Source organism: Phocoena phocoena, chromosome 10 (assembly GCF_963924675.1).
Source record: "Phocoena phocoena chromosome 10, mPhoPho1.1, whole genome shotgun sequence".
Lineage (NCBI taxonomy): Eukaryota > Metazoa > Chordata > Mammalia > Artiodactyla > Phocoenidae > Phocoena > Phocoena phocoena.
In genome coordinates this window covers 89,692,019-89,716,647 of record NC_089228.1, presented here as the reverse complement: position 1 = coordinate 89,716,647, position 24,629 = coordinate 89,692,019, and the positions used below count along the sequence as shown (strand labels likewise).

The window sequence follows — 24,629 nt, the reverse complement described above, 5'->3', positions numbered from 1 at the left end:
GTACAGCGAATTCCCTCCAAGTTCTGTTCATTTTTCCAGCAAAGCAGTTTGCTCCCACAAAATACATCAGGTCCCAAAAGTCTAGGCCCACCTGTGCATATTTCAAATTGGGCTGAGCATCGTATTAAACAAAAGGTCTTATGGCAGCACGGCCACTGACTGAAGCTTCAACACGCCTTCTCTTGACCAGAGTCGAATGATTTGGTGTGGTTACACCCCACCAGTTTGCTCTTTCCCTCCAACCCACAGAAGGTAAGAGCAGAGGAAGGTCTCCATTACCTTCCATGGATAGGATTTCTGCTCCTCCCCTTAGAGGGCAGTCAGCGTTTTGTCCACAGCAAATCTATCCCTCCTGCCCCTACCCCCTGCCTATTTAACAAGCTCCCCAAGGGACAGGGTCAGCCCACCTGCATTTGGAAACCACTGGACCAGGTGACTTACAGAGTTACTTTCAGCTTTAAAATGCTTTGTTAAAGGGCTTCTGCCCCAAGAGGCAAGATGGACTTCAGGGTTAGCTGGACCAGGATCCAAGCCACAGCTCTAACAAGCTGGGTGACCTTGGGCAACTTACTTAGTCTCTGAGCCCTGGCTTCCACATTTGCAGAAAGAGGATATTAATAGCAAGTTCCCAGACTGTATTAAGTAATGTATGTGAAAGGAATTGCCAGTAACTGCTAGTTTTCTTCCTCTCAGCATGTGGGAGGTAGCCTTACATAAATTTATCTATTTTTTTGCTCTTTTTAATTGAAGCATACTTGATTTATAATGTGTTAATTTCTGCTGTACAGCAAAGTGATTCATATATATGTATACACACACAATATACATTCTTTTTTAATATTCTTTTCCATTATGGTTTATCATGGGATACTGAATATAGTCCTCTGTGACATACAGTAGGACCTTGTTGTTTATCCATTCTATATATAAAAGCTTACATCTGCTCACCCCAACCTCCCACTCCATCCCTCCCCTAACCCCCTCCCCTTGGCAACCACAAGTCTGTTCTCTATGTCTGTGAGTCTCTTTCTGTTTCATAGATAGGTTCATTTGTGTCATGTTTTAGATTCCACATATAAGTGATATCATATGGTATTTGTCTCTTTCTGACTTCACTTAGTATGATAATCTCTAGTTGCATCCATGTTACTGCAAATGGCATTATTTCATTCATTTTCTATGGCTGAGTAGTATTCCACTGTATATATGTACCACATCTTCCTTACCCATTCATCTGTCAATGGACATTTAGGTTGTTTCCATGTCTTGGCTATTGTGCATAGTGCTGCTATGAATATAGGATGCATGTATCTTTTTGAATTAGAGTTTTGTCTGGATATATGCTCATAAGTAGGATTGCTGGATCATATGGTAATTCTATTTTTAGTTTTCTGAGGAACCTCCACACTGTTTTCCATAGTGACTCTACTAACTTACATTCCCACCAACAGTGCAGGAGGGTTTCCTTTTCTCCACATCCTCTCCAGCATTTGCTATTTGTAGAGTTCTTAATCATGGCCATTCTGACCGGTGTGAGGTGGTACCTCATTGTAGTTTTGATTTGCATTTCTCTAATAATTAGTGATGTTGAGCATCTTTTCAGGTGCCTATTAGCCATTTGTATTTCTTCTTTGGAGAAATGTCTATTTAGGTCTTCTGCCCATTTTTTGATTGGGTCATTTGTTTTTTTGTTGTTGAGTTGTATGAGCTGTTTGTGTATTTTGGAAATTAAGTCCTTGTCGGTTACATCAACTGCAAATATTTTCTCCTATTCTGTAGGTTGTCTTTTTATTTTGTTTATGGTTTCCTTTGCTATGAAAAAGCTTGTAAGCTTGATTAGGTCCCATTTGTTTATTTTTGTTTCTATTGCCTTTGGAGACTGACCTATGAAAACATTGGTATGATTTATGTCAGAGAATGTTTTGCCTATGATCTCTTCTAGGAGTTTTATGGTATCATGTCTTATGTTTAAGTCTTTAAGCCATTTTGCGTTTATTTTTGTGTCTGGTGAAATGGTGTGTTCTAACTTCACTGATTTACATGTGGCTGTCCAACTTTTCCAACACTGCTTGCTGAAGAGACTTTTTCCCATCATATAGGATTGCCTCATTTGTCAAAGAGTAACTGACCATAAGGGTATGGGTTTATTTCTGGACTCTCTATTCTGTTCCATTGATCCATATGTCTGTTTTTGTGCCAATACCATGCTGTTTTGATTACTGTAGCTTTGTAGTATTGTCTAAAGTCTGGGAGGGTTATGTCTCCTGCTTTATTCTTTCTCTTCAGGATTGCTTTGGTAATTCTGTGTCTTTTATAGTTCCACATAAATTTTAGGATTATTTGTTCTAGTTCTGTAAAAAATGTCATGGGTAATTTGATAGGGATTGCATTAAATCTGTATATTGCTTTGGGTAGTATGGCCATTTTAACAATACTAATTCTTCCAATCCAAGAGCATGGGATTTCTTTCCATTTCTTTGAATCATCTTCAGTTTCCTTTATTGTTTTACAGTTTTCAGCATATAAGTCTTTCATCTCCTTTGTCAGGTTTATTTCTAAGTATTTTATTTTTGGGGGTGTGATTTTAAAAGGTATTGGTTTTTTTTTTTACATTTCCTTTCTGATATTTCATTGCTAGTGTAAAGAAATGCAACTGATTTCTGTATGTTAATCTTGTATCCTGTTTCCTTGCTGAATTTGTTTCAGTTCTAGTAGTTTTTGTGTGGAATCTTTAGGGTTTTCTATATATAGTAGCACGTCATCTGCATATAATGACAATTTTACCTCTTCCCTTCCAATTTGGATACCTTTTCTTTCTTTTTCTGATTGCTGTGGCTAGGACTTCCAATACTACGTTGAATAGAAGAGGTTAGAGTGGGCATCTTTGTCTTGTTCCAGATTTTAGTAGGAAGACTTTCAGCTTTTCACCATGAGTATTATCTTGGCTGTGGGTTTGTCATAAATAGCTCATGTTATGTTGAGATATGTTTCCTCTATACCCAGTTTGGTAAGAATTTCTATCATGAGTGGATGTTGAATTTTGTCAAATGCTTTTTCTGCAACTATTGAGATGATCATGTGGTTTTTGTCTTTTCTTTTGTCTATGGTGTATCACGTTGATTGATTTGCATATGTTGAACCATCCTTGTGAACATGGGACGAATTCCACTTGGTTGTGACATATGACCTTTTTTATGTGTTATTGGATTCAGTTTGCTAATATTTTGCTGAGAATTTTTGCATCTATATTCATCAAAGATATTGGCATGTAATTTTCGTTTCTGGTGGTGTCTTTGTTTGGTTGTGGTATTAGGTTGATGGTGGTTTCATAGAATGTCTTTGGGAGTGTTCCCTCCTCTTCAGTTTTTTGGAAGAGTTTGAGAAGGATCGATATAAGTTCTTCATGTGTTTGGTATAATTCTTCTGTGAAGCTATCTGGTCCTCGACTTTGGTCTGTAGGGAGTTTTTAAATTACAGATTCTATTTCACTCCTAGTGATTGGTCTGTTCAAATTATCTATTTCTTCTTGATTCAATTTTGGTGAACTCTGTTTCTAGAAACTTCTCCATTTCTGCTAGGTTGTTGAATATGTTGGCATATAATTGTTCATAGTATTCCCTTATGATTTTTTGTATTTCTGCAGTATCAGTTGTTATGTCTCCTTTTTCATTTCTTATTTTGTTTATTTGGGTTCTCTCCATTTCTTGGTGAGCCTGGCTAGAGGTTTGTCAATCTTGTTTACTGTTTCAAAGAACCTGCTCTTGGTTTTATTGATTTTTCTCTATTGCTTTTTTAATCTCTATTTTATTTACTTCCTCTCTAATCTTTATTATTTCCTTCCTTCTGCTGACTTTAAGTTTTGTTTGTTCTTCTTTTTCTAATTCTCTTAGGTGGTAAGTTAGGTTGTTTATTTGAGATTTTTGTTCTTTGAGGAAGGCCTGTATTGCTATGAACTTCCCTCTAAGAACCGCTTTTGCTGCATCCTATAGATTTTGTATGGTTGTGTTTTCATTGTCGTTTGTCTCAAGGTATTTTTTAATTCCCTCTTTGATTTCATTGTTGACCATTGGTTTTTAGTAGCATGTTGTTTAGTCTCCATGTAATCATTTTTTTCTCATTTCATTTTCTGTGGTTGATTTCTAGTTTCATGCCGTTGTGGTCTGAAAAGATGCTTAATTTCTGTACTCATATTTGTTGAGGCTTGTTTTGTGCCCTAGTATGTGCTCAATCCTAGAGAATGTTCCATGTGCATTTGAAAAGAATGTGTATTCTGGTTTGGGTTTTTTTTTTTTTGGATGTAGTGTCCTGAAAATATCAAGTCTAACTGTTCTATTGTATCATTTAGGATCTCTGTTGCTTTATTGAATTTCTGTCTAGACGATCTGTCCATTGATGTGAGTGGGATGTTAAAGTCTCCTACTGTTATGGTATTCCTATCAATTGCTCCCTTTATGTCTGTTAGTATTTGTTTTATATATTTGGGTGCTTCTATATTAGGTGTATATATGCTGTATATATATGAGAGTAAAATCCTTGTATTGATCCTTTTATCATTATGTACAGTAAGTCCCCTACATACAAATGAGTTCCATTCCAACAGCATGTTCATAAGTCCAATTTGTTCATAAGTCCAACGAAGTTAGCCTAGGTAACCAACTAACCCAGCTGGCTATATAGTACTGTACTGTAATAGGTGTATAATACTTTTCACACAAATACTACATAAAAAACAAACACAAAAAATAAAGAGAACATTTTTAATATTACAGCACAGCACCTTGAAAAGTACAGTAGTACCAGCTACATCACCACTGCTTTTACACTTGCTTCTGGACATCCTGGGCTTGAAATAAAGATACTGTACTACTGTACTCTATACAGTACTGTACAATGAAGTACACAAAGGCACAACCACTTGTAGAGGATGCACACGTGACAATGTACACCAGACACGTGAACAAACTTATGTGATTGGACATGTGAACGCATGTTCGCATCTTCGAAATTTCATAACTTGGAGGTTTGTATGTAGGGGACTTACTATAGTGTCCTTTTTTATCTTTCTTTATAGCCTTTGTTTTAAAGTCTATTTTGTCTGATATGAGTATTGCGGCCCCCGCTTTATTGTCATTTCTGTTTCATGAAATGTGTTTTTCCATCCCCTCACTTTCAATCCACATGTGTCCTTTACCCTAAAGTGAGATTTGTATAGGCAGCATATTGTAGGCTCTTTTTTTTTTTTTAATCCAATCTGCCACCTTGTGTCTTTAGATTGGAACATTTAGTCCATTGACATTTAAGGTAATTATTGATAGATATGTATTTATTGCCATTTTAAACCTGATTTCCCATTGATGTTATGTTTCTTCTGTGTCCCTTTCTGTTCTTCCTTTTGTGGTTTGATGATTTCCTTTTGTATTATACTTATGTTCTTTTCTTTTTTGTGAATCTATTGTATGTTTTTGACTTGTGTTTACCCTGTTTTTCAAGTATTATTAACTGCTTCCTATATCTAGTTGCCTTAGACCGGTAGTCATATAGGCTCAAACACCTTCTAGGAAATGAAAAAAACCCTACATTTTCTCATTTTCTTACTCTCCTCCCCCACATTTTATGATTCTGATGTCCTCTTTTACATCTTCACGTTCATCCTTTTGTTGTTCACTGTGGTTATCTTCACTTTCACAGAAATTTTTTGATTTTTTTTTTTGTTTTTTGATTTGTGTACTGGCTTATTTGGGTGATTTGCTTTCCAATTGTGATTTTCTCTTTCCTATAGATTCTTACTACTTTTCTATTTAGAGAATAGAAATATTTCTTTTAGAATTAGTATTGCTGTATTCTTTTAGTTTTTGCTTGTCTGAGAAATTCTTTCTCTCTTTCTATTCTAAATGATAGTCTTGCTGGGTAGAGTATCCTAGGTTGCAGATTTTTCCCTTTCAGGACTTTGAATATATCTTGCCACTCCATTTCTGGCTTGCAACATTTCTGTAGAGAAATCAGCTGATAGCCTTATAGGGGTTCCCTTGTAATTAACCCTTTGTTTTTCTCTTGCTGCCTTTAGAATCCTCTCTTTATCTTTAACTTTTGTCATTTTTATTATAATATGCCTTGGTGTATGTCTGTTTTGGGTTTATCTTGTTTGGGAGTGTCCCTGTGTAGCTTTAATATTTTTGGTGTGAGGGCTGTTTTTAGTGTGGATGTCTGTGGCTGTCTCTGTGCTTCCTGTACCTGGATATGTTTCCTTGTCTAAGTTTGGGAAGTTTTCAGCCATAATTTCTTCAAATACATTTTCATTCCCCTTTCCTCCTTCTTCCCCTTCTGGAATCCCTATTATGCATAGATTAGCACATTCTATACTATCCCATAGGTCTCATACTGCTTTCATTAAAAAAATTTTTTTATTTTATATTGGAGTATCATTGATTAACAATGGTGTGTTAGTTTCAGGTGTACAGCAAAATGATTCAGTTATACATATACAAGTATCCTTTTTCAAATTCTTTTCTCATATAGGTTATTACAGAATATTGAATAGAGTTCCTTGTGCTATATGGTAGGTCCTTGTTGGTTATCTATTTTAAATATAACAGTGTGTCTGTGTCAATCCCAAACTCCCAATCTATCCCTCCACTTCCCCTCCCCCTCCCCCCAGTAATAATAAGTTTGTTCTCTAAATATGTGAGTCTGTTTCTATCTTGTAAATAAGTTCATTTGTATCATTTTTTTTCCCATTTTTTTTCATTTGGCCTTCTGTCTGCTGTCCTGATTGGGTACTTTCCATCATTCTATCTTCCAGGTCATTTACTCATTCTGCTATTCATTGCCTTTAGCTCAGCTTTTGTCTCAGCAAATGAGTTTCCCAATTTTTCTTGGTTCTTCTTTATAGTCTCTAGTTCCTTTTTACAGTACTCTGCATTTCTGTCAATAGCCTTTCTTAATTGCTTCAGTATCTTCATTATCTCCTTTATGAAATCAGTGTCTATTAGACTTAAGAGGTCTGTTTCACTGTTTGTTCTTTCAACGGAATTCTCTTGGTCTTTTAACTGGAAGTGGTTCCTCTGCTTCTTCATTTTACTTATATTTCTCTTATTTTGGGGGTTTAGGAGAAACAATTATCTACTGTGGTCTTAGAGGGTTATATATATGTGGGAGTGTCCCTGTGTAGCTTTAATATTTTTGGTGTGAGGGCTGTTTTTAGTGTGGATGTCTGTCGCCACTTTCCTCGGTGTGTGCTGACCATTATGCCCTTGATAGGGACTGTGCAGATGAGGTGATTGGTGCTCTGTCCTGGGGTTTTCAGTGGCATCAGCAGCTCACGTGTACCCCCAGAGCACACGATGGAAATGGTGACAGTTCAAGACCTCTCCCGGAGTCCAGGAGTCCAGCAGCAGTGGCTTGCAACCACTCCTGTAGCGCAGGGGTGGGGGTGGGATGGCAGCTTGCGATTGTTCCTGGAGCTTGTAGCCTTATGTAAGTTTAGGTAGTTAGACAAAGCTCAGGTGGGCTGGGCCTTCTCTCAGCAAATGCCCTTCCTCTTGGGCCTCATCACATCATTCACTGAGCCTGGAACCTTCACTAAAGATCCTTCCAGGAGGGGACTAGCCACCCCACTATCTCTATGGGCAACTGTGAAAGCACAGCCTGCTCCTTTGGGTGGCCACTGCATTAACTGGTACTGATTTGATGCAAAGGCAGCATCCAATTTCAGGATAAGGGCAGGCTTAACTTCACCCGGACGAGAGGCTTGTGAGTGGTGACGGTGCTGTGCTGGGTAGCCTTCAGGCACTGTGAGATGAGGTAGCTCCAAACTTATAGGAAAACAAGGATACAGCGACCAATCACTCTGTCATTCTGCATGCTGGGATTCCCCCAGGTATTCCTGCAGCACATGCTCTGGATCTTGTCTTTCTGGTCACATTGTGAGCTCTTCAAGGGCAGAGAATGGGTCTTCAGCATCTTTACCTGCAGTGCCTAACAGAATGCCAGACCCATTCCAGACCCAACAAAATTTGATAAATATGAAAATGCATTAATTAATGGATGGGCAGATCAGGGGGTTTCAGACTATGTAAACTGCCTGCCTGAGTGGCTATTTCACATAATGTGCTTTCAGAATTCCCTGAAGACACATGCCTTCATTTCAAAAACTAATTCTGAAAAGCAGAAAAGATGTTTCCCAGCACAAAACTGACTCCATCAAAACTGTCAAACCCAACAACGCATTAAACACGCTTTCAATTCCTCATTCATTCAGTGAACACTTACTCTTCATTACACGTCAAGCACTATGCCAAGTGCTGGAGACAAGAAGAGATAAGATGTGGTGTCTCGCGAGGCTGGGCATCGATCACTTCTTTTTAAACTTCCTGTTGTGGTTGTGATGTGCAGCCAGGGTGGAGAAGGGCTGGCCAGAAGGACCCTCTGCTCACCGCCCTCAGCCTGCAGAGTACAGAGGGCACACCCACCCCATTCTGGGACCACCCACCGACTCCTCTTTTTTCCTCCCGATTTCTGCCTTTTTCTCTCCCAGCCTGTCAAAATCTCAGACTGAAGCACTTACTGATTTTCTGCAACTACTGAATAATGTTCCTCTTCTTTATGGTAACCTTAAAACTAAAATAGAAAAGTTTTTAATTGAATGAAATATTCTTTAAAGTCTGTAGTGCTTTACAATTTTCAAAAGTTTCATATACATGATTTCATATAATCCCATAATAACCCCTTTTTTCTCCTACCCCTGTGTTGCCCCTCCCTTCCCTCTCCCTACTGGTAACCACTAGTTTGTTCTCTATATCTGTGAGTTTACTTCTTTTGTTTTATTCACTAGCTTGTTGTATTTTTTAGGTTCCACATATAAATGATGTCATACAGCATTTGTCTTTTTCTGTCTTATTTCACTGAGCATACATAATGCCCTCTAAGTCACTCCATGTTGCTGCAAATGGAAAAATTTCATTCTTTTTTATGGCTGAGTAGTATTCCAGTATGTGTGTGTATACATATATATGTATATATGTTTGTGTGTGTATCTTCTTTACCCATTCATCTGTTGATGGACATTTAGGTTGCTTCCATACATTGGCAATTGTAAATAATGCTGCTGTGAACACCAGGGTGCTTGTTTCTTTTTGAATTAGTGTTTTGGGGTTTTTTGGATATATATCCAGGAGTGGAATTGTTGGGTCATATGGTAGTTCTACTTTTAGTTTTTTGAGAAACTCCATACTGTTTTCCACAGTGACTGTACCAAATCTCACTCCTACCAACAGTGTACAAGGGCTCCCTTTTCTTCACCTTCATGCCAACATTTGTTACTTGTGTTCCTTTTTTTAATTAATTTTTATTGGAGTATAGTCGCTTTACAATGTTGTTGGTTTCTGCTGTACAGCAAAGTGAATCAGTTATATGTATCCATACATCCACTCTTTATTAGATTTCCTTCCCATTTAGGTCACCACAGAGCACTGAGTAGAGTTCCCTGTGCTATACAGTAGGTTCTCATTAGTTATCTCTTTTATACATAGTAGTGTATATATGTCAATCCCAATCTCCTAACTCATCCAACCCTCTCCTTCCCCCCTTGATAACTGTAAGTTTGTTCTCTCCATCTGTGACTCTATTTCTCCTTTACAAATAAGTTCATCTGTACCATTTTTCTAGATTCCACATATTTGTTTTTCTCTTTCTGACTTACTTCACTCTCTATGACCATCTCTAAGTCCATCCACGTCTCTGCAAATGGCACTATTTTGTTCCTTTTTATGGCTGAGTAATATTCCATTGGACATATGTACCACATCTTCTTTATTCCTCTGTCAATGGACATTTAGGTTGATTCCATGTCCTGACTATTGTAAATAGTGCTGTAGTGAACATCAGGGTGCATGCATCCTTTAGAATTCTGGTTTTCTCCAGATATATGCCTAGGAGTGGAATTCCTGGGTCACGTGATAGCTCTAGTTTTAGTTTTTTAAGAACCTCCATACCGTTCTCCATAATAGCTGTACCAATTTACATTCCCACCAAAAGTGTAGGAGGGTTCCCTTTTCTCCATACCCTCTCCAGCATTTACTGTTTGTAGACTTTTTGATGATGGCCAACCTGACCAGTATGAAGCGATACCACATTGTAGTTTTAACTTGCATTTCTCTAATAATTAGTTATGTTGAGCATCCTTTCATGTGTTTGTTGGCCATCTGTATGTCTTCTTTGGAGAAATGTCTATTTAGGTCTTCTGCCCATATTTTGATTGGGTTGTTTGGTTTCTTTTGATATTGAGCTGCATGAGCTGTTTGTATATTTTGGAAGCTATTCCCTTGTCAGTTGCTTCGTTTGCAAATATTTTCTCCCATTCTGAGGGTTGTCTTTTTGTTTTGTTTACGGTTTCCTTTGCTGTGCAAAAGCTTTTAATTAGGTCCTGTTTATTTATTTTTGTTTTTATTTTCATTACTGTAGGCAGTGGATTGAAAAAGATCTTACTGTGATTTATGTCAAAGAGTGTTCTTCCTATATTTTCCTCTAAGTGTTTTATAGTATCCAGCCTTACATTTAGGTCTCTAATCCATTTTGAGTTTATTTTCATGTATGGTGGTAGGGAGTGTTCTAATTTCATTCTTTTACATGTAGTTGTCCAGTTTTCCCAGCACCACTTATTGAACAGACGATCTTTTCTCCATTGTATATTCTCACCGACTTTGTCATAGATTAGGTGACCATAGGCGCGCATAGGTTTATCTCTGGGCTTTCTATCCTTGTGTTCTTTTTGATGACAGCCATTCTGACTGGTGTGAGGTGAGATCTCGTCGTTTTGATTCACATTTCCACGATGATTAGTGATGTTGAGCTAAAATAGAATATTTCAAATCTGGCCTTTTCAAAAACAAACCCTAAAAAGTATTTCTTTTAAAGTGAAAGCTCATCAACCCAAAACATATTTATTAAATGCATATTATGTTTAGGACAACTAGGAACTCTAAGGCAATAGGAACAGTCCCAATCTTCTGTTTAAACTTTAGTCCTAAATTGAAATTTTTTCTATGGTTAAATGTTCTCAGGGGAAAAAAGGTACCAATTGCTCTTGGAGGTGTTGTCCTTTTAGTACTGAATAAGGCCTCATAATATGAAAAGGGTGTCCCAGGACCTAGCACTGTCTGAAATAGAGAATCTATAAGCCCAGAACCACAGGCTTGACTTCCATTCCATAACGAGTAATTGATTCTGAGTGGTCTCTTAAGGGACCAGTGGTCCTTGTTTGCCCAGGACTGAGAGGTTGGCAGAGTCTCTGCAAAGCAGGACTGCTGGTCTCCCTAATGATCACCTCTCCTCTCGCCACGAAAGTTCTTCTCTCAGAAATGAAGATACGATTTCATTGTAAGATGGATTATTCCACACACTCCATGCCAATGGTGACGTATACCATTTTTGCTGGTGTGCAAGATGGGTATTTTTCTTGGTCTTGCACCTCAAAATATTCCTGTTGGAGACAGACCCTGACAGATTTTAGGCACCTACATTCTCTTCCCTCTATCCACTATCTAATATTCCTCCTGGGACAGCAAAGTAGGGTTGCCACAAAGTTCCCTGGTTAAACTGGGGTAAGCCTCCTATGCTGGCACAAAAGTGCTACTTCTTAACTTCCATTGTCTCACATAAGGACTAGAGCTCAGGTTCTGAGCAGCATCAGGACCACACAAACTATTTAAGGGACAAGCACATCATTTCACATTTCATTGTCCAAAGAGACGCACCAGCAGGATACCTCATAGAAAGATCCATGGCCATTGGCTCTCTTGGGACCGTCTTGGATTCAAATCTCAGCACAAGCACTAAGTCTGTGACTCTGGGGCAGTTAGCAGCCATCTTCCTGATTCTGTTTCCTCATCTGTAAAAGGAGGTTAATCCTACCTGCACTATTAGGAACGAAGATCAGAAATCAAACCAAAAACATCCAAGCACCTGACATGTAGTACAAATTGAACGTGTGATGCTCAAATTTTAAGCAAGTAAAACCTTGTACACATTTGTTAAAACAAATACACACACACAAAATACACACACATGCTTCAGAACGGCAAGTCTGACACAAACAAAAAGCACTTCTTTTTAGAAATATTTCCTTTATGTAGAAATGCAGTATTGATTTAGTAAGAAACTCATTTTTAACCATCTGATTTAAACAAATTCTCTCCTCCCAAGGTATTTGATTGAGGGTACAACATGGTAGCATATATTTTATTATTATCATTATTATTTTCCACAGCAGTTAATACCACGTTTCCTTCTCCCACATAGAATATCACCCAATAGAAGTTTCCCAAAGGAGCCACAGCACATTCATTACAAAGATAGAAAGGAAAACCGTTTTTCAATCTCTGCTTTCTAATAGGATGATTCAACTAAAACAATGTCGGATTTAATCAGCTATGAAACTGAAAAAAAATGGAGACCAGCCCGAGTGAACATCATGGGCTGTGATCATGAACACCTCTGAGAAGTGAGGGGAGAGAAGAGAAATATCTGCCTCTTCTTCCCAAACTTCAATATAACTTTAAATTACTTTAAAAAATATTTATAAAAAGACATCCCTTTGCCTTAATGGTGTGAAATCTGGGTGTCTTCTCAGGGCCATGCCTGGGCCAGCAGATGGCACATATGCAATGGAAAACAGTAGCCCCTCTGAGACTTCTGGTATGTGGACAGGAGACTTTCTGATTTCCAATCTTGGCTCATTTCAGAAGAAAGAAGGGTTACATCCCTGGGGGGGGGGGGGGGCTGGCGGGGGAAACGCAGCCACCTTCAGGGCACGTGCCTGACCTCCAGTCCATTCAAGTGTCCATTCACAGTTCTCCAGGCTCATTGAATTTTCAGTATTCTGCAAACCTCCCTCCACACGGTCCCTCCCCGGCAGTCTTCTGAGTGTAGTTAATGTGTTTGAGAACAGTAATGTCACAAGTCAAGGGACTGGCGGCTTCCCAAGGAACAACCGTCTTGCATATGTTCTGGAAGACAAGTCATCTCAGCTTTACCTTCTAACTTCTGGAGCAGACGCCCGGGTTCCCAACGTCCAGATTTCAGTGGTTGGAGATCATGCCAGAAAAGTGAAGACCCAGCTAGCCCAGAATGGACTGTCTCTGCAGTTCTAGCACATTCTCCACACACCTCCATACTACTGAAATGTCCTAGAAAGTATTAAATCAACTGGACATGGCTGATTCAATGGTACAAAAAAAGCTTTATAAAAATACTCCCTGCACTTAAAAAATCAAAACAAAATAGATGCATGTAAACATCACCTCTAAGTCACTGGAGAACTCTGGAGGCTTTTTGTCTCCTCTGTCCAGTGATTTGCAGTCTTATGTGTTCAGCTTTTGTTTGTTTCTTTTCTTTGGAGGTATCAATCTATTTTTTTCTTATTAACAGAGTTCAGAGTCTGAGGCCGCCTTTGATTATGAGCTTGTGGTTTGATTGGCAGGAACAGTATGATCAGGAGACTGATGACGTGTAAGTAAAAGTACATGGACCTAGGAATAAACACACAAATTATATTTCAAACAAGGGTGTATGTGGGAAATGTCACATGAGGCAATTACATCACCTTTTGGCACTGGCGGACCTGACTGCACTCAGGCTCGCCTTGATCCACTCCACAGATAACTCCCTTTGGTGGGGTGAGTGGGCCAGGGACGGACCAAAACCACAAAGCTGGGCAGAGCAAACCAACCAGCCCATCTGCAGACAGATGTATTGCAATGTCCCACTGACGTAAGAAGCAGATCGAGAGAATTAACCCTGACAGCTAGAAACCCACCATATTAAAAGTCTAAGGATGCATGGAATGAAATTGAAGCCCTACCCTATGTTCCCCAAACACAAATGCAACTGACACTTTAGCCAATGTGCTCCACTGAGTGTCAGGGGTTCCTGTATATATTATGAGCCTGAGGAATCCAGATTTCAAAAGCCTACTCCATAACTCGATTTTCATCCAAACTAAAACAAGTTTTGCTTTTGAGGTTTGTGGACTTATTGCCTAAGTGTGATACTGGACACAGGGTAGATGCTCAATAAATACTGTACACATCAATGAATGCAAGTAATTAGAAAGCAGCTTTTATAAAATTGTTCTATATCCATTTGGGAAAACTGAACTCACACTTTCTCCAATGCTTTTTCAAGGGCAAAGGAAAATAATGTTAAGGGGCAGGGGACCCACAATTGATTTACATATAATTCCCCAGCTTTTGTGATCATAATGTCAGATCTATAGAATAGTTAAAAGCTCCAGCAGAAGCAAACATATCTTCATTTCTTCTTTCAATAAGCATTTACTGCCTAGGATGTATGAAGCATTGAACTGGGATCTACAAAAAGGCAAAGACCCCACCCCTCCTTTGGGGAATGGAAAAGAAGAGACGTATAGACACAATGGTAGTAATTAGCAGAGGGGTGAAGAGCCACAGGTAAGTGACCATCTGATTTACTGTTTAAACCAGGACATTAATGAGGGTGAATAACAGCTCTACAGAGAAACACACTGGTTCAGCAAGTGTAAGCTGGGATTCTCACAGGCACACCCCAGGCAGAGGGAACTCCAGCTTTCAGAGTCTGCTCTCGTAAAATGTACTTTGTTCTTGCATTTTGCCTTAATCTTTTACATGTGGCCAAATCTACACTAGAGCAATTTTGTTAGATTAAAGCCAAATATTCTGGAAGTCAAGGGAGAAAAACTTCAACTTCCCAGGGAGGTTTAGTAACCTATTCTGACACTCCATACTTCTCTCAAATTTTAAGCAATACTTCCATCTTTTTGTTATGGAAAAACTCAGCTAACATTTATAGAGCATGCTAGGACTAAACTAGGTACTCCAGATACACAGATGAATAAAGCATAGTTCTACTCTCAAGGAGTTTGCTATCTACAAAAATTCCTACACAAATTCTAACATTCTTATACATTGCATTTAATAAAGTGCTATCTGGTTAAAGACAACAACACATGAGATTTGCTTTTGAAAATGATTTCATAGAAAGGTTCTGCTCTGGCTAAATGTTTGCGTCCTCTCCCAAATTCATACGTCGAAGCCCTGACTTCCAATCTGATGGTATTTGGAGAAGTAGACACTGGGTGGTAATTTGGTTTAGATGAGGCAATGATGGTGGGTCCCCCATGACAGCATTAGTACCCTTATTAGAAAATAAAGGCAAATCAGAGCGTGAGCCATCTTTCTCTGTGTCCCTCTCACTGTCCCTCACCCCATCTCTTTTGCTGTCCTTGTCTCCCTCCGTCTCTCTGCTATGTGAGGACACAGTGAGAAGGTAGCCTTCTGCAAGCCAGAAAGAGAGCTTTCATCGGAAACCAAATCTGCTGGCATCTTGATCTTGGACTTCCAGCCTCCAAGATTGTGAGACATAAATGTCTGCTGTTTAAGCTACCCAGTCTGTACTATTTAGTCATAGCAGCCTGAGCTAAGACAACTCCGTTCTTTTTTAAAAAATTTTATTGGATTATAGTTGATTTACAATGTTGTATTAGTTTCAGGTGTACAGCAAAGGGATTCAGTTATATATATATATTTATATATATATATATATACATTTTTATGCTTTTCTCATATAGGTTATCACAGAATATTGAGTAGAGTTCCCTGTGCTATACAGGAGGTCCTTGTTGGTTATCAATTGATATAGTAGTGTTTGTATGTTAATCCCAAGCTTCTGATTTATCCCCCCAACCTACATTTCCCCTTTGGTAAATATAAGTTTGTTTCTGATATCTGTAAGTCTTTCTGTTTTGTAAATAAATTCATTTGTATCATTTTTTAAAATTAGATTCTAGATATGGGTGATATCATATGATATTTGTCTTTCTCTGTCTGACTTCACTTAGTATGACATCTCTAGGTCCATCCATGTTGCTGCAAATAGCATTATTTCATTCTTTTTTATGGCTGAGTAGTATTCACTGTATATATGTACTATATCTTCTTTATCCATTCCTCTGTAAATGGACATTTTATGTTGCTTCCATGTCTTGGCTATTTTAAATAGTGCTGCAATGAACATTGGGGTGCATGTTCATTTTCAAATTATGGTTTTCTCTGGATATATGCCCAGGAGTGGGATTTCTATTTTTAGTTTTTTAAGGAATCTCCAGACTGTTCTCCATAGTGGTTGTACCAATTTACATTCCTACCAACAGTGTAGGAGGGTTCCTTTTTCTCCACACCCTCTCCAGCATTTACTGTTTATATACTTTTTGATGATGGACATTCTGACTGGTGTGAGGTGATTCCACATTGTAGTTTCGATTTGCAGTTCTCTAATAATTAGTGATGTTGAGCATCTTTTCATATACTTTTTGGCCATCTGTATTGCTTCTTTGGAGAAATGTCTATTTAAGTCTTCTGCCCATTTTTTGATTGGGTTGTTTGTTTTATATATATATTTTTTTTGACATAGAGCTGCATGAGCTGTTTGTATATTCTGGAGATTAATCCCTTGTCAGCTGCTTCGTTTGCAAATATTATCTTCCATTCTATGGGTTGTCTTTTTGTTTTATGGTTCCTTTTGCTGTACAGACGCTTTTAAATTTAATTAGGTCCCATTTGTTTATTTTTGTTTTTATTAGGAGGTGGGTCCAAAAAGATATTGCTGCAATTTATATCAGAGTGTTGTGCCTATGTTTTCTTCTAAGAGTTTTACAGGTCTTTGATGTATTTTGAGTTTCTCTTTGCATATGGTGTTAGAGAATGTTCTGATTTCATTCTTTTACATGTAGCTGTCCCATTTTCCCAGCACCACTTACTGAAAAGACTGTCTTTCCTCCATTGTATATTCTTGCTTCCTTTGTCATAGATTAATTGACCATAGGTCTGTGGGTTTATTTCTGGGCTTTCTATCCTGTTCCATTGATCTATATGTCTTTTTTTTGTGCCAGTACCATACTGTTTTGATTACTGTAGCTTTGTAAGTATAGTCTGAAGTCAGGGAATCTGATTCCTCCTGCTCCATTTTTCTTTCTCAGGATTGCTTTGGCTATTTGGGGTCTTTTGTGTCTCCATACGAATTTTAAAGTTTTTTTTCTAGTTCTGTGAAAAATGTCATTGGTAATTTGGTAGGGATTGCATTGAATCTGTAGATTGTCTTGGGTAGTGTAGTCATTTTGACAATATTGATTCTTCCAATTCTAAGAACATGGTATATATCTTTCCATCTGTTTGTGTCATCCTTGATTTCTTTCATCAGTGTCATAGTTTTCTGAGTACAGGTCTTTTGTCTCCTTAGGTAGATTTATTCCTACGTATTTTGTTCTTTTTGATGCAATGATAAGTGGGATTGTCTCAATTTATTTTTCTGATCTTTTGTTGTTAGTGTATAGGAATGCAAGAGATATCTGTGCATTAATTTTGTATCCTGCAACTTTACTGAATTCATTGATGAGCTCTAGTAGTTTTCTGGTAGCATCTTTATGACTTTCTACGTATAATATCATGTCATCTGCAAACAGTGACAGTTTTACTTCTTCTTTTCCAATTTGGGTTCCTTTTATTTCTTCTTTTCTCTGATTGACATGGCTAGGACTTCCAAAACTATGTTGAATAAAGTGGCAATAATGGACATCCTAGCCTTGTTGCTGATCTTAGTGGGAATGCTTTCAGCTTTTAACCATTGAGAATGATGTTAGCTGTAGGTTTGTCACATATGGCCTTTATTATGTTGAGGTAAGTTCCCTCTATTCCCACTTTCTGGAGAGTTTATATCATGAATGGGTGCCGAATTTTGTCCAAAGCTTTTTCTGCATCTATTGAGATGATAATATGGTTTTTATTCTTCAGTTTGTTAATGTGGTGTACCACACTGATTGATTTGTGGATATTGAAAAATCCTTCCATCCCTGGGATAAATCCCACTTGATCATGGTGTATGATCCTTTGAATGTGTTGTTGGATTCAGTTTGCTAGTATTTTGTTGAGGATCAGTGATATTGGCCTGTAATTTTGCATGTGTGTGATGACTTTGTCTGGTTTTGTTATCAGAATGATGGTGACCTCATAGAATGAGCTTGGGAGTGTTCCTTCCTCTGCAGTTTTTTGGAAGGGTTTCAGAAGGATATGTGTTTAACTATTCTCTAAATGTTTGATAGCATTTACCTGTGAAGCCATCTGGTCCTGGAATTTTGTTTGTTGGAAGTTTTTAATTGCTGTTTCAGTTACAGTACTTGTGTTTGTTGGAAGTTTTTGATTGCTGTTTCAGTTACAGTACTTGTGTTTGTTGGAAGTTTTTGATTGCTGTTTCAGTTACAGTACTTGTGATTGGTCTGTTCATATTTTCGATTTCTTCCTGGTTCAGTCTTGGAAGGTTGTACCTTTGTAAGAATTTGTCCATTTTATTGGCATTAGTTATCTGTAGTAGTCTCTTATCTTTTGTATTTCTGTGCTGTCAGTTTAACTTCTCCTTTTTCATTTCTAACTTTATTGATTTATAGAGTCCTCTTCCTTTTTTTCTTGATGAGTCTGGATAAAGGTTTATCAATTTTGTTTATCTTCTCAAAGAACCTGCTTTTAGTTTCACTGATCTTTGCTAATGTTTTCGTCTCTATTTCATTTATTTCTGCTCTGATCTTTATGATTTCTTTCCTTCTGCTAACTTTGGTTTTTCTTTGTTCTTCTTCCTCTAGTTGCTTTAGGTGTAAGGTTAGGTTGTTTGAGATTTTTCTTGTTTCCTGAGGTAAGACTGTATTGCTATAAACTTCCCTCCTATAACTGCTTTTGCTGTGTCCCATAGGTTTTGGGTCATTGTGTTTTCATTGTCATTTGTCTCGAGGTATTTTTTGATTTCCTCTTTGATTTCTTCAGTGATCCATTGGTTGTTTAGTAACATATTGTTTAGCCTCCACATGTTTATTTCTTACAGTTTTTTTCCTGTAATTGATTTCTAATTTCAAGTGTTGTGGTTGGAAAAGATGCTTGATATGATTTCAATTTTCTTAAAATTACCAAGGCGTGATTTGTGACCCAAGATGTGATCTATCCTGGAGAATGTTCCATCTGCACTTCAGAAGAAAGTGTATTCTGCTGCTTTTGGATGTAATGGTCTACAAATGTCAATTAAGTCCATCTGGTCTAATGTGTCATTTAAGGCCTGTGTTTCCTTATTGATTTTCTCTCCAGATGATCTGTCCATTGATGAAAATGGGGTGTTAAAGTCCCCCCCCCATTATTGTGTTACTGTCAATTTCTCCTTTTATGGCTGTTAACATTTGCCTTATATATTGAGGTGCTCCTATGTTGGGTGCATACATATTTACAATTGTCATATCTTCTTCTTGGCTTGATCCCTTGATCATTTTGTAGTGTTCTTCTTTGTCTCCTGTAAGTCTTTATTTTAAAGTTTATTCTGTCTGACATGAGTATTGCTACACCAGCTTTCTTTTGATTTGCATTTGCGTGGAATACCTTTTTCCATCCCCTCACTTTCAGTCTGTATGTGTCCCTAGATCTGAAGTGGGTCTCTTGTAGACAGCATATATATGGATCTTGTTTTTGTATCCATTCAGCCAGTCTATGTCTTTTGGTAGGAGCATTTAATCCATTTACATTTAAGGTAATTATCAATATTAATGTTCTTATGGCCATTTTGTTAATTGTTTTAGATTCGTTTTTGAAGGTCTTTTTTTCTCCCCTTCCTCTTTTGTTCTCTTCTCTTGTGATTTGATGTCTATCTTTATTGTTGTGTTTGGACTGCTTTTTCTTTTTTTGTGTGTGTATCTGTTGTAGATTTTTGGCTTATGGTTCCCATGAGGTTTTGATATCGCAGTCTATATATGTACAAGATTGTTTTAAGTTGCTGGTCACTTAATTTCCAATGCATTTCCAATATCCTGCATTTGTGCTCTCCTTTTCTCACAATTGCTGGTTTTGATATCATATTTGTGTGCAGATGATTTCCTACCTTTGCTTTATGTTTGCCTTTACTGATGAGCTTTCCCATTCTTAATTTTCTTGATTCTAGTTGTGGCCTTTTCTTTTCTGCCTAGAGAAGTTCCTATAGGATGTGTTATAAAGCTGGTTTGGTGGTGCTGAATTCTCTTAGCTTTTGCTTGTCTGTAAAACTTTTTCTCTGTTGAATCTGAATGAGAGCCTTGCTGGGCAGGGTATTCTTGGGTGTAGGTTTTTCCCTTTCATCACTTTACATAACATACCACTCCTTTCTGGCCTGCAGAGTTTCTGAGTTTCAGCTCATAACTCTATGGGGATTCCCTTGTATGCTATTTGTTACTTGTCCCTTGGTGCTTTTAATATTTTTTGTCTTTGGTCTCAGTGTGTTCCTCCTTGGGTTTATCTTGTATGGGACTCTCTGCATCTCCTGGACTTGATTGTTTCCTCTCTCATGTTAGGGAAGTTTTCAGCTATAATCTCTCCAAATATTTTCTCAGGCCCTTTATCTCTCTCTTCTCCTTGTGGGACCCCTATGATGTGAATGTTGGTGCATTTAATGTTGTCCCAGAGGTCTCTGAGACTGTCCTCACTTCTTTTCATTCTTTATTCTGTTTCACAGCAGTGATTTCTACCATTCTGTATTTCAGCTCACTTATTTGTTCTTCTGCTTCAGTTATTCTGCTCTTGATCCCTTCTACTTTATTTTTCATTCCAGTTATTGTTCATTTCTGTTCGTTTGTTCTTTAAATCCTGCTCTTTGTTAAACATCTCTTGTAACTTCATCTGTGCCTCCATTCTTTTTCTGAGATCTTGATCATCTCTACTATCATTACTCTAAATTCTTTTTCAGGTAGGTTGCCTATGTCCACTTCATTTAGTTGTTCTTGTCGGTTTTTATCTTGTTCCTTTGTCTGGAACATATTTCTCTGCTGTCCCATTTTGTCTAACTTTCGGTGTTTGTGGTCGTCTTTTCTGCTGGCTGGAGGATCATAGCTCCTCTTGCTTCTGGTGTCTGCCCTCTGGTGGGTGAGGCTGGTCTTGAGGTTTGTGCAGGCTTCCTGGTGGGAGGGACTGGTGCCTGCCCACTTGTAGGTGGAGCTGGGTCTCATCCCTCTGGTGGTCAGGGCCATGTCAAGGGGTGTGTTTAGAGGTGGCTGTGAGCACAGTATGGCTTTATGCACTCTGCTGATGGGTGGGGCTGTGTTCCTACCCTACTGGTTGTTTGGCCTGAGGCGTCCAAGCACTGCAGCCTGTAGGCTGGTGGGAAGGGCCATGTCTTGATGCCAAAATGGCAACCTCTGCGGGAGTTCATGCTGATCAATATCCCCTGGGGCCTCTGCTACCAGTGTCCTTGCCTCCCCACCCCCAATGAGCCACAGCTGACCCCTGCCTCCCCAGGAGCCCCTCCAAGACTTGTAGGTAGGTCCAGCCCCAGCTCCTATGGAGGTACTGCTTTGTGCTGGGTCCCAGGGTACATGAAAACTTGTGCATGCCCTCCAAGAGTGCAGTCTCTGCTTCCCCCAGTCCTGTGGAGCTCCTGTACTCAAGCCCCACGGGCCTTGAAAGCCAAATGCTCTGATGCCAGACCCTCAGGCTGGGGAGCCTGATGTGGGGCTCAGGACTCTCATTCTTGTGGGAGAACCTCTGTGATATAATTATTTTCCAGTTTGTGGGTCACCCACCTGACGGGTATAGGACTTATGTCGCAAAAGCACCCCTCCTACCGTCTCGTTGTGGCTTCTTCTTTGTCTTTGAATATAAAATATCTCTCTTGGTAGATTCCAGTCTTTTTTGTTGATGGTTGGTCAGCAGTTAGTTGTGATTTTGGTGTTTTCACAAGAGGAGGTAAGCTCAAGTCCTTCTACTCTATCATCTTTTCGGAATCACAGGTTCTTTCATAATACATTTAGATGTTCACTTGGGGCTCATTTACAACTTAAAGGAAAAAAATTAGACTAAGAAATTTAAAGCTGGGATTTGTAATCACTGTACATTGAAAAGTGACTAGCCAGAAAAATGAAGCCCATCTGACATTTAAATGTCAATCAGGGAAAGGGTATCCTGAGAAATGGATTTGCATACAACTGCCATTCATTGCCAGTTATTTAAATTATCCCCTAGTGAGGAACAGATCTGGAATGCATCTAGACCCACCTTGACTAAAAAGATGATTCAATTTTTATTTCTTTTGCCAGATTCAGTGATTCTCTTAAGAGTTTCTGAAAAAAATTGTTTTTAAAAGATTCTGAAAACTTTTCTTGAGAGGCAATCTATAACAGCCATTGGCAACATGTGGCTGTTAAAATTCAAATTAGATAAACTGAAAACTCCATTCCTCAGTCACACTAGCCAAATTTCAAAAGCTCAACAGCCACATGCACTGGTGGCCAACATAGTGGATGGCATTTTGGTCATTGTAGAAACTTCTATTGGACAGAGCCGATCTAGATAGGGAACTTAAATTATATACATAAGCAACTATGAAAACAAGATAACATATTAGGTTGACTTGCTTGTAATTGACAGAAGTGACAGAAATGTCAATTTCACCCTAAACCAAGGTGTTTTCTAAAAAAAAAAAAAATAGATTGTTTTTAAAAAGAAATGGAAATCTACATGAGTGATCTGGATTGATGATTGAATTCTTTCCCTAGAACTCCTGCCTAAATATAGAAATTAGCATACTTCGTTGGTTAAATGCATGTGATCACAAACAAATCACCACTTTGTGCTATTCCCCTAGCAGTAACATTCTTCCAAAATAGCTTCTCCTAGAGAAATTTTTAGTAACTGCACTACTGCTCTTGCTGTTTAAAAGAAAACAAAGAAAAAAAATTTTGCATCTGAAACTCGGGCCTTTCTGTGTGAGTTTTAACTGCTCACCCTCTCTGAGCCTCCACTTCCATATATGATAAACAGGGACATGGATACCTACCCTTGTCTCTTCTCAGCTCACTACTCTCTACCTTGGATTGATTCTATATTCTGCCCACACTCATGTTTCTCGGGGCTTCCTCCTATCACAACTGCTCCCTGGGTCTGGAACACAACCCACAGTGTTCCATCCACCACTCTCAGCACCCTCAGACTCCAGGACTCAAACGCTGCTTCCTCCCAAGAGCTGATTCCTGTTACATGCTCTCATAAATCTTTGTACCATTCACTCAGAGTATGATCTTAGTGGGTATTTATAAATTTGTCAATTATTTCCTGTCACTTCCACCAAGCTATCTCCTCCATGGAAGTAAGAATGATTTCTATCTTTTGCTCACCATCCCATCCCCCAGCTTCTAGAAAAGTCCCCAGCACACTGTAGGTATTAAATGGTACTGAGTTAAATACAGGCATTTCTGCTACAACATGATACATATATTCCTGAAAAAAATCTTGCGTCTGGCAACATCATGTGCTTAAAACACCAGGACTAGGGTGGTTTTTCTGTCTCTCTCTAGTTCCTGTTTATTAGTCCTCATAGGCACTTAGATTTTCCAAACACGGGGGGAAACCCTCAGCCCCATCCATCTTACTCAGGAATGCAAGTCAATGTGTTTCGATGCGTGTTATAAAAAAACAAGTACCTCTTTTTAAAAAATCTGATTTAACGGAACGTTTTTTATCTCACTGTTCCACTTCTTTTATAAAAGTCATCTCCTCACTAGCAGCTCTCTGCCCTAGAGTAAGGGAGTGTGGAGGGGGATTGGGCCACCTACAAAGAAAAGGGAGAGAAGGGCCCAGGGTTACAAGTTAACCTATGAAGACGGAAGCAGACAACTCAAAACCTATGAGACTTCGTAACACAATGAACACCCAAGCCAGAAACTTGGACAGCCTAGGCAGATAGCTCAACGGGCTAAGGCTGCTTCAGGGGGCAATAAAAGTCCCAGATAATGAAGGGCAAATGCTGGCTAGAGGGCACTGAGACAAGAGAAAGGACAATAGAGCTGTGAGCAAGTGGGGCTGCCCAGAGGGAGGGTGCAGAGGAGGTAAACCAAGATGGTGCAGCTTGGGCGGGGCGCCTCTGAGAAGAGGAAGCCCAGCGCTGGGCGGGCACTCATGGCTCCTACCGCTGTAGCAGCTGAACTGAGGGCTATTTTTGGCTGAAGATTTCATCGTTTTTCCACTCTTCTGGCATCCCTTGTCTAGAAAAATTTGTGTATAAACCAGCTCAACTTCCATATTATACGGACATAACTCCTGTGACCTAACCGGCATTACAGAAACAGAATTCATTGAGGAGCACGGTGTACTTCCCTCTACCTTCTTTTCCTATAACCTAAAAAAAAAAAAAACATCCTAGACATTGATACCTGTACCAAGTAGTAAAATTTCTTTGATCATTCCTGACCAGCGAGTCCAATCCCTGATGTACAATAAGGCATGTTTGCATGTTTATTTCTAAGCCACTTTTCTGACTGTAGCTATGGTCCAAACTCAATCTGCAAATCAGTAAAGAACACAAGTTGGTATTTATCCAGTACAGACTACACGCCAGACACTGGGCTGAGCCCCTTGCACGTTTGCCTCATTCAATCCTAACACCTAAAGGTGCTTGGAGGTGAATTCTATTCTTACCTTCATTGTACAGTTGAGAAAACACTGGTAAAAGAGGTTAATAACTTGCCAGAGGTCATGTAACCATCTCTCCAAGAGCAGTGAAACACGACTAATTCAACAAAAGAGGGAAACAAT

At 38.8% G+C, this 24,629-nt stretch overlaps 1 protein-coding gene across 1 annotated transcript in view; it reads right to left on the bottom strand.

Moving 5' to 3' along the window:
• Window positions 1-12,724: 12,724 nt before the first annotated feature.
• Window positions 12,725-24,629, bottom strand: part of MBOAT1 (membrane bound O-acyltransferase domain containing 1) — a 107,284-nt gene continuing 95,379 nt past the window's right edge. Inside the window, exon 13 of the mRNA XM_065885680.1 lies at window positions 12,725-13,523. Coding sequence (XP_065741752.1) covers window positions 13,397-13,523 — 127 coding nt within the window. The 3' untranslated portion in view covers window positions 12,725-13,396. The remainder of the gene's footprint in view (window positions 13,524-24,629) is intronic.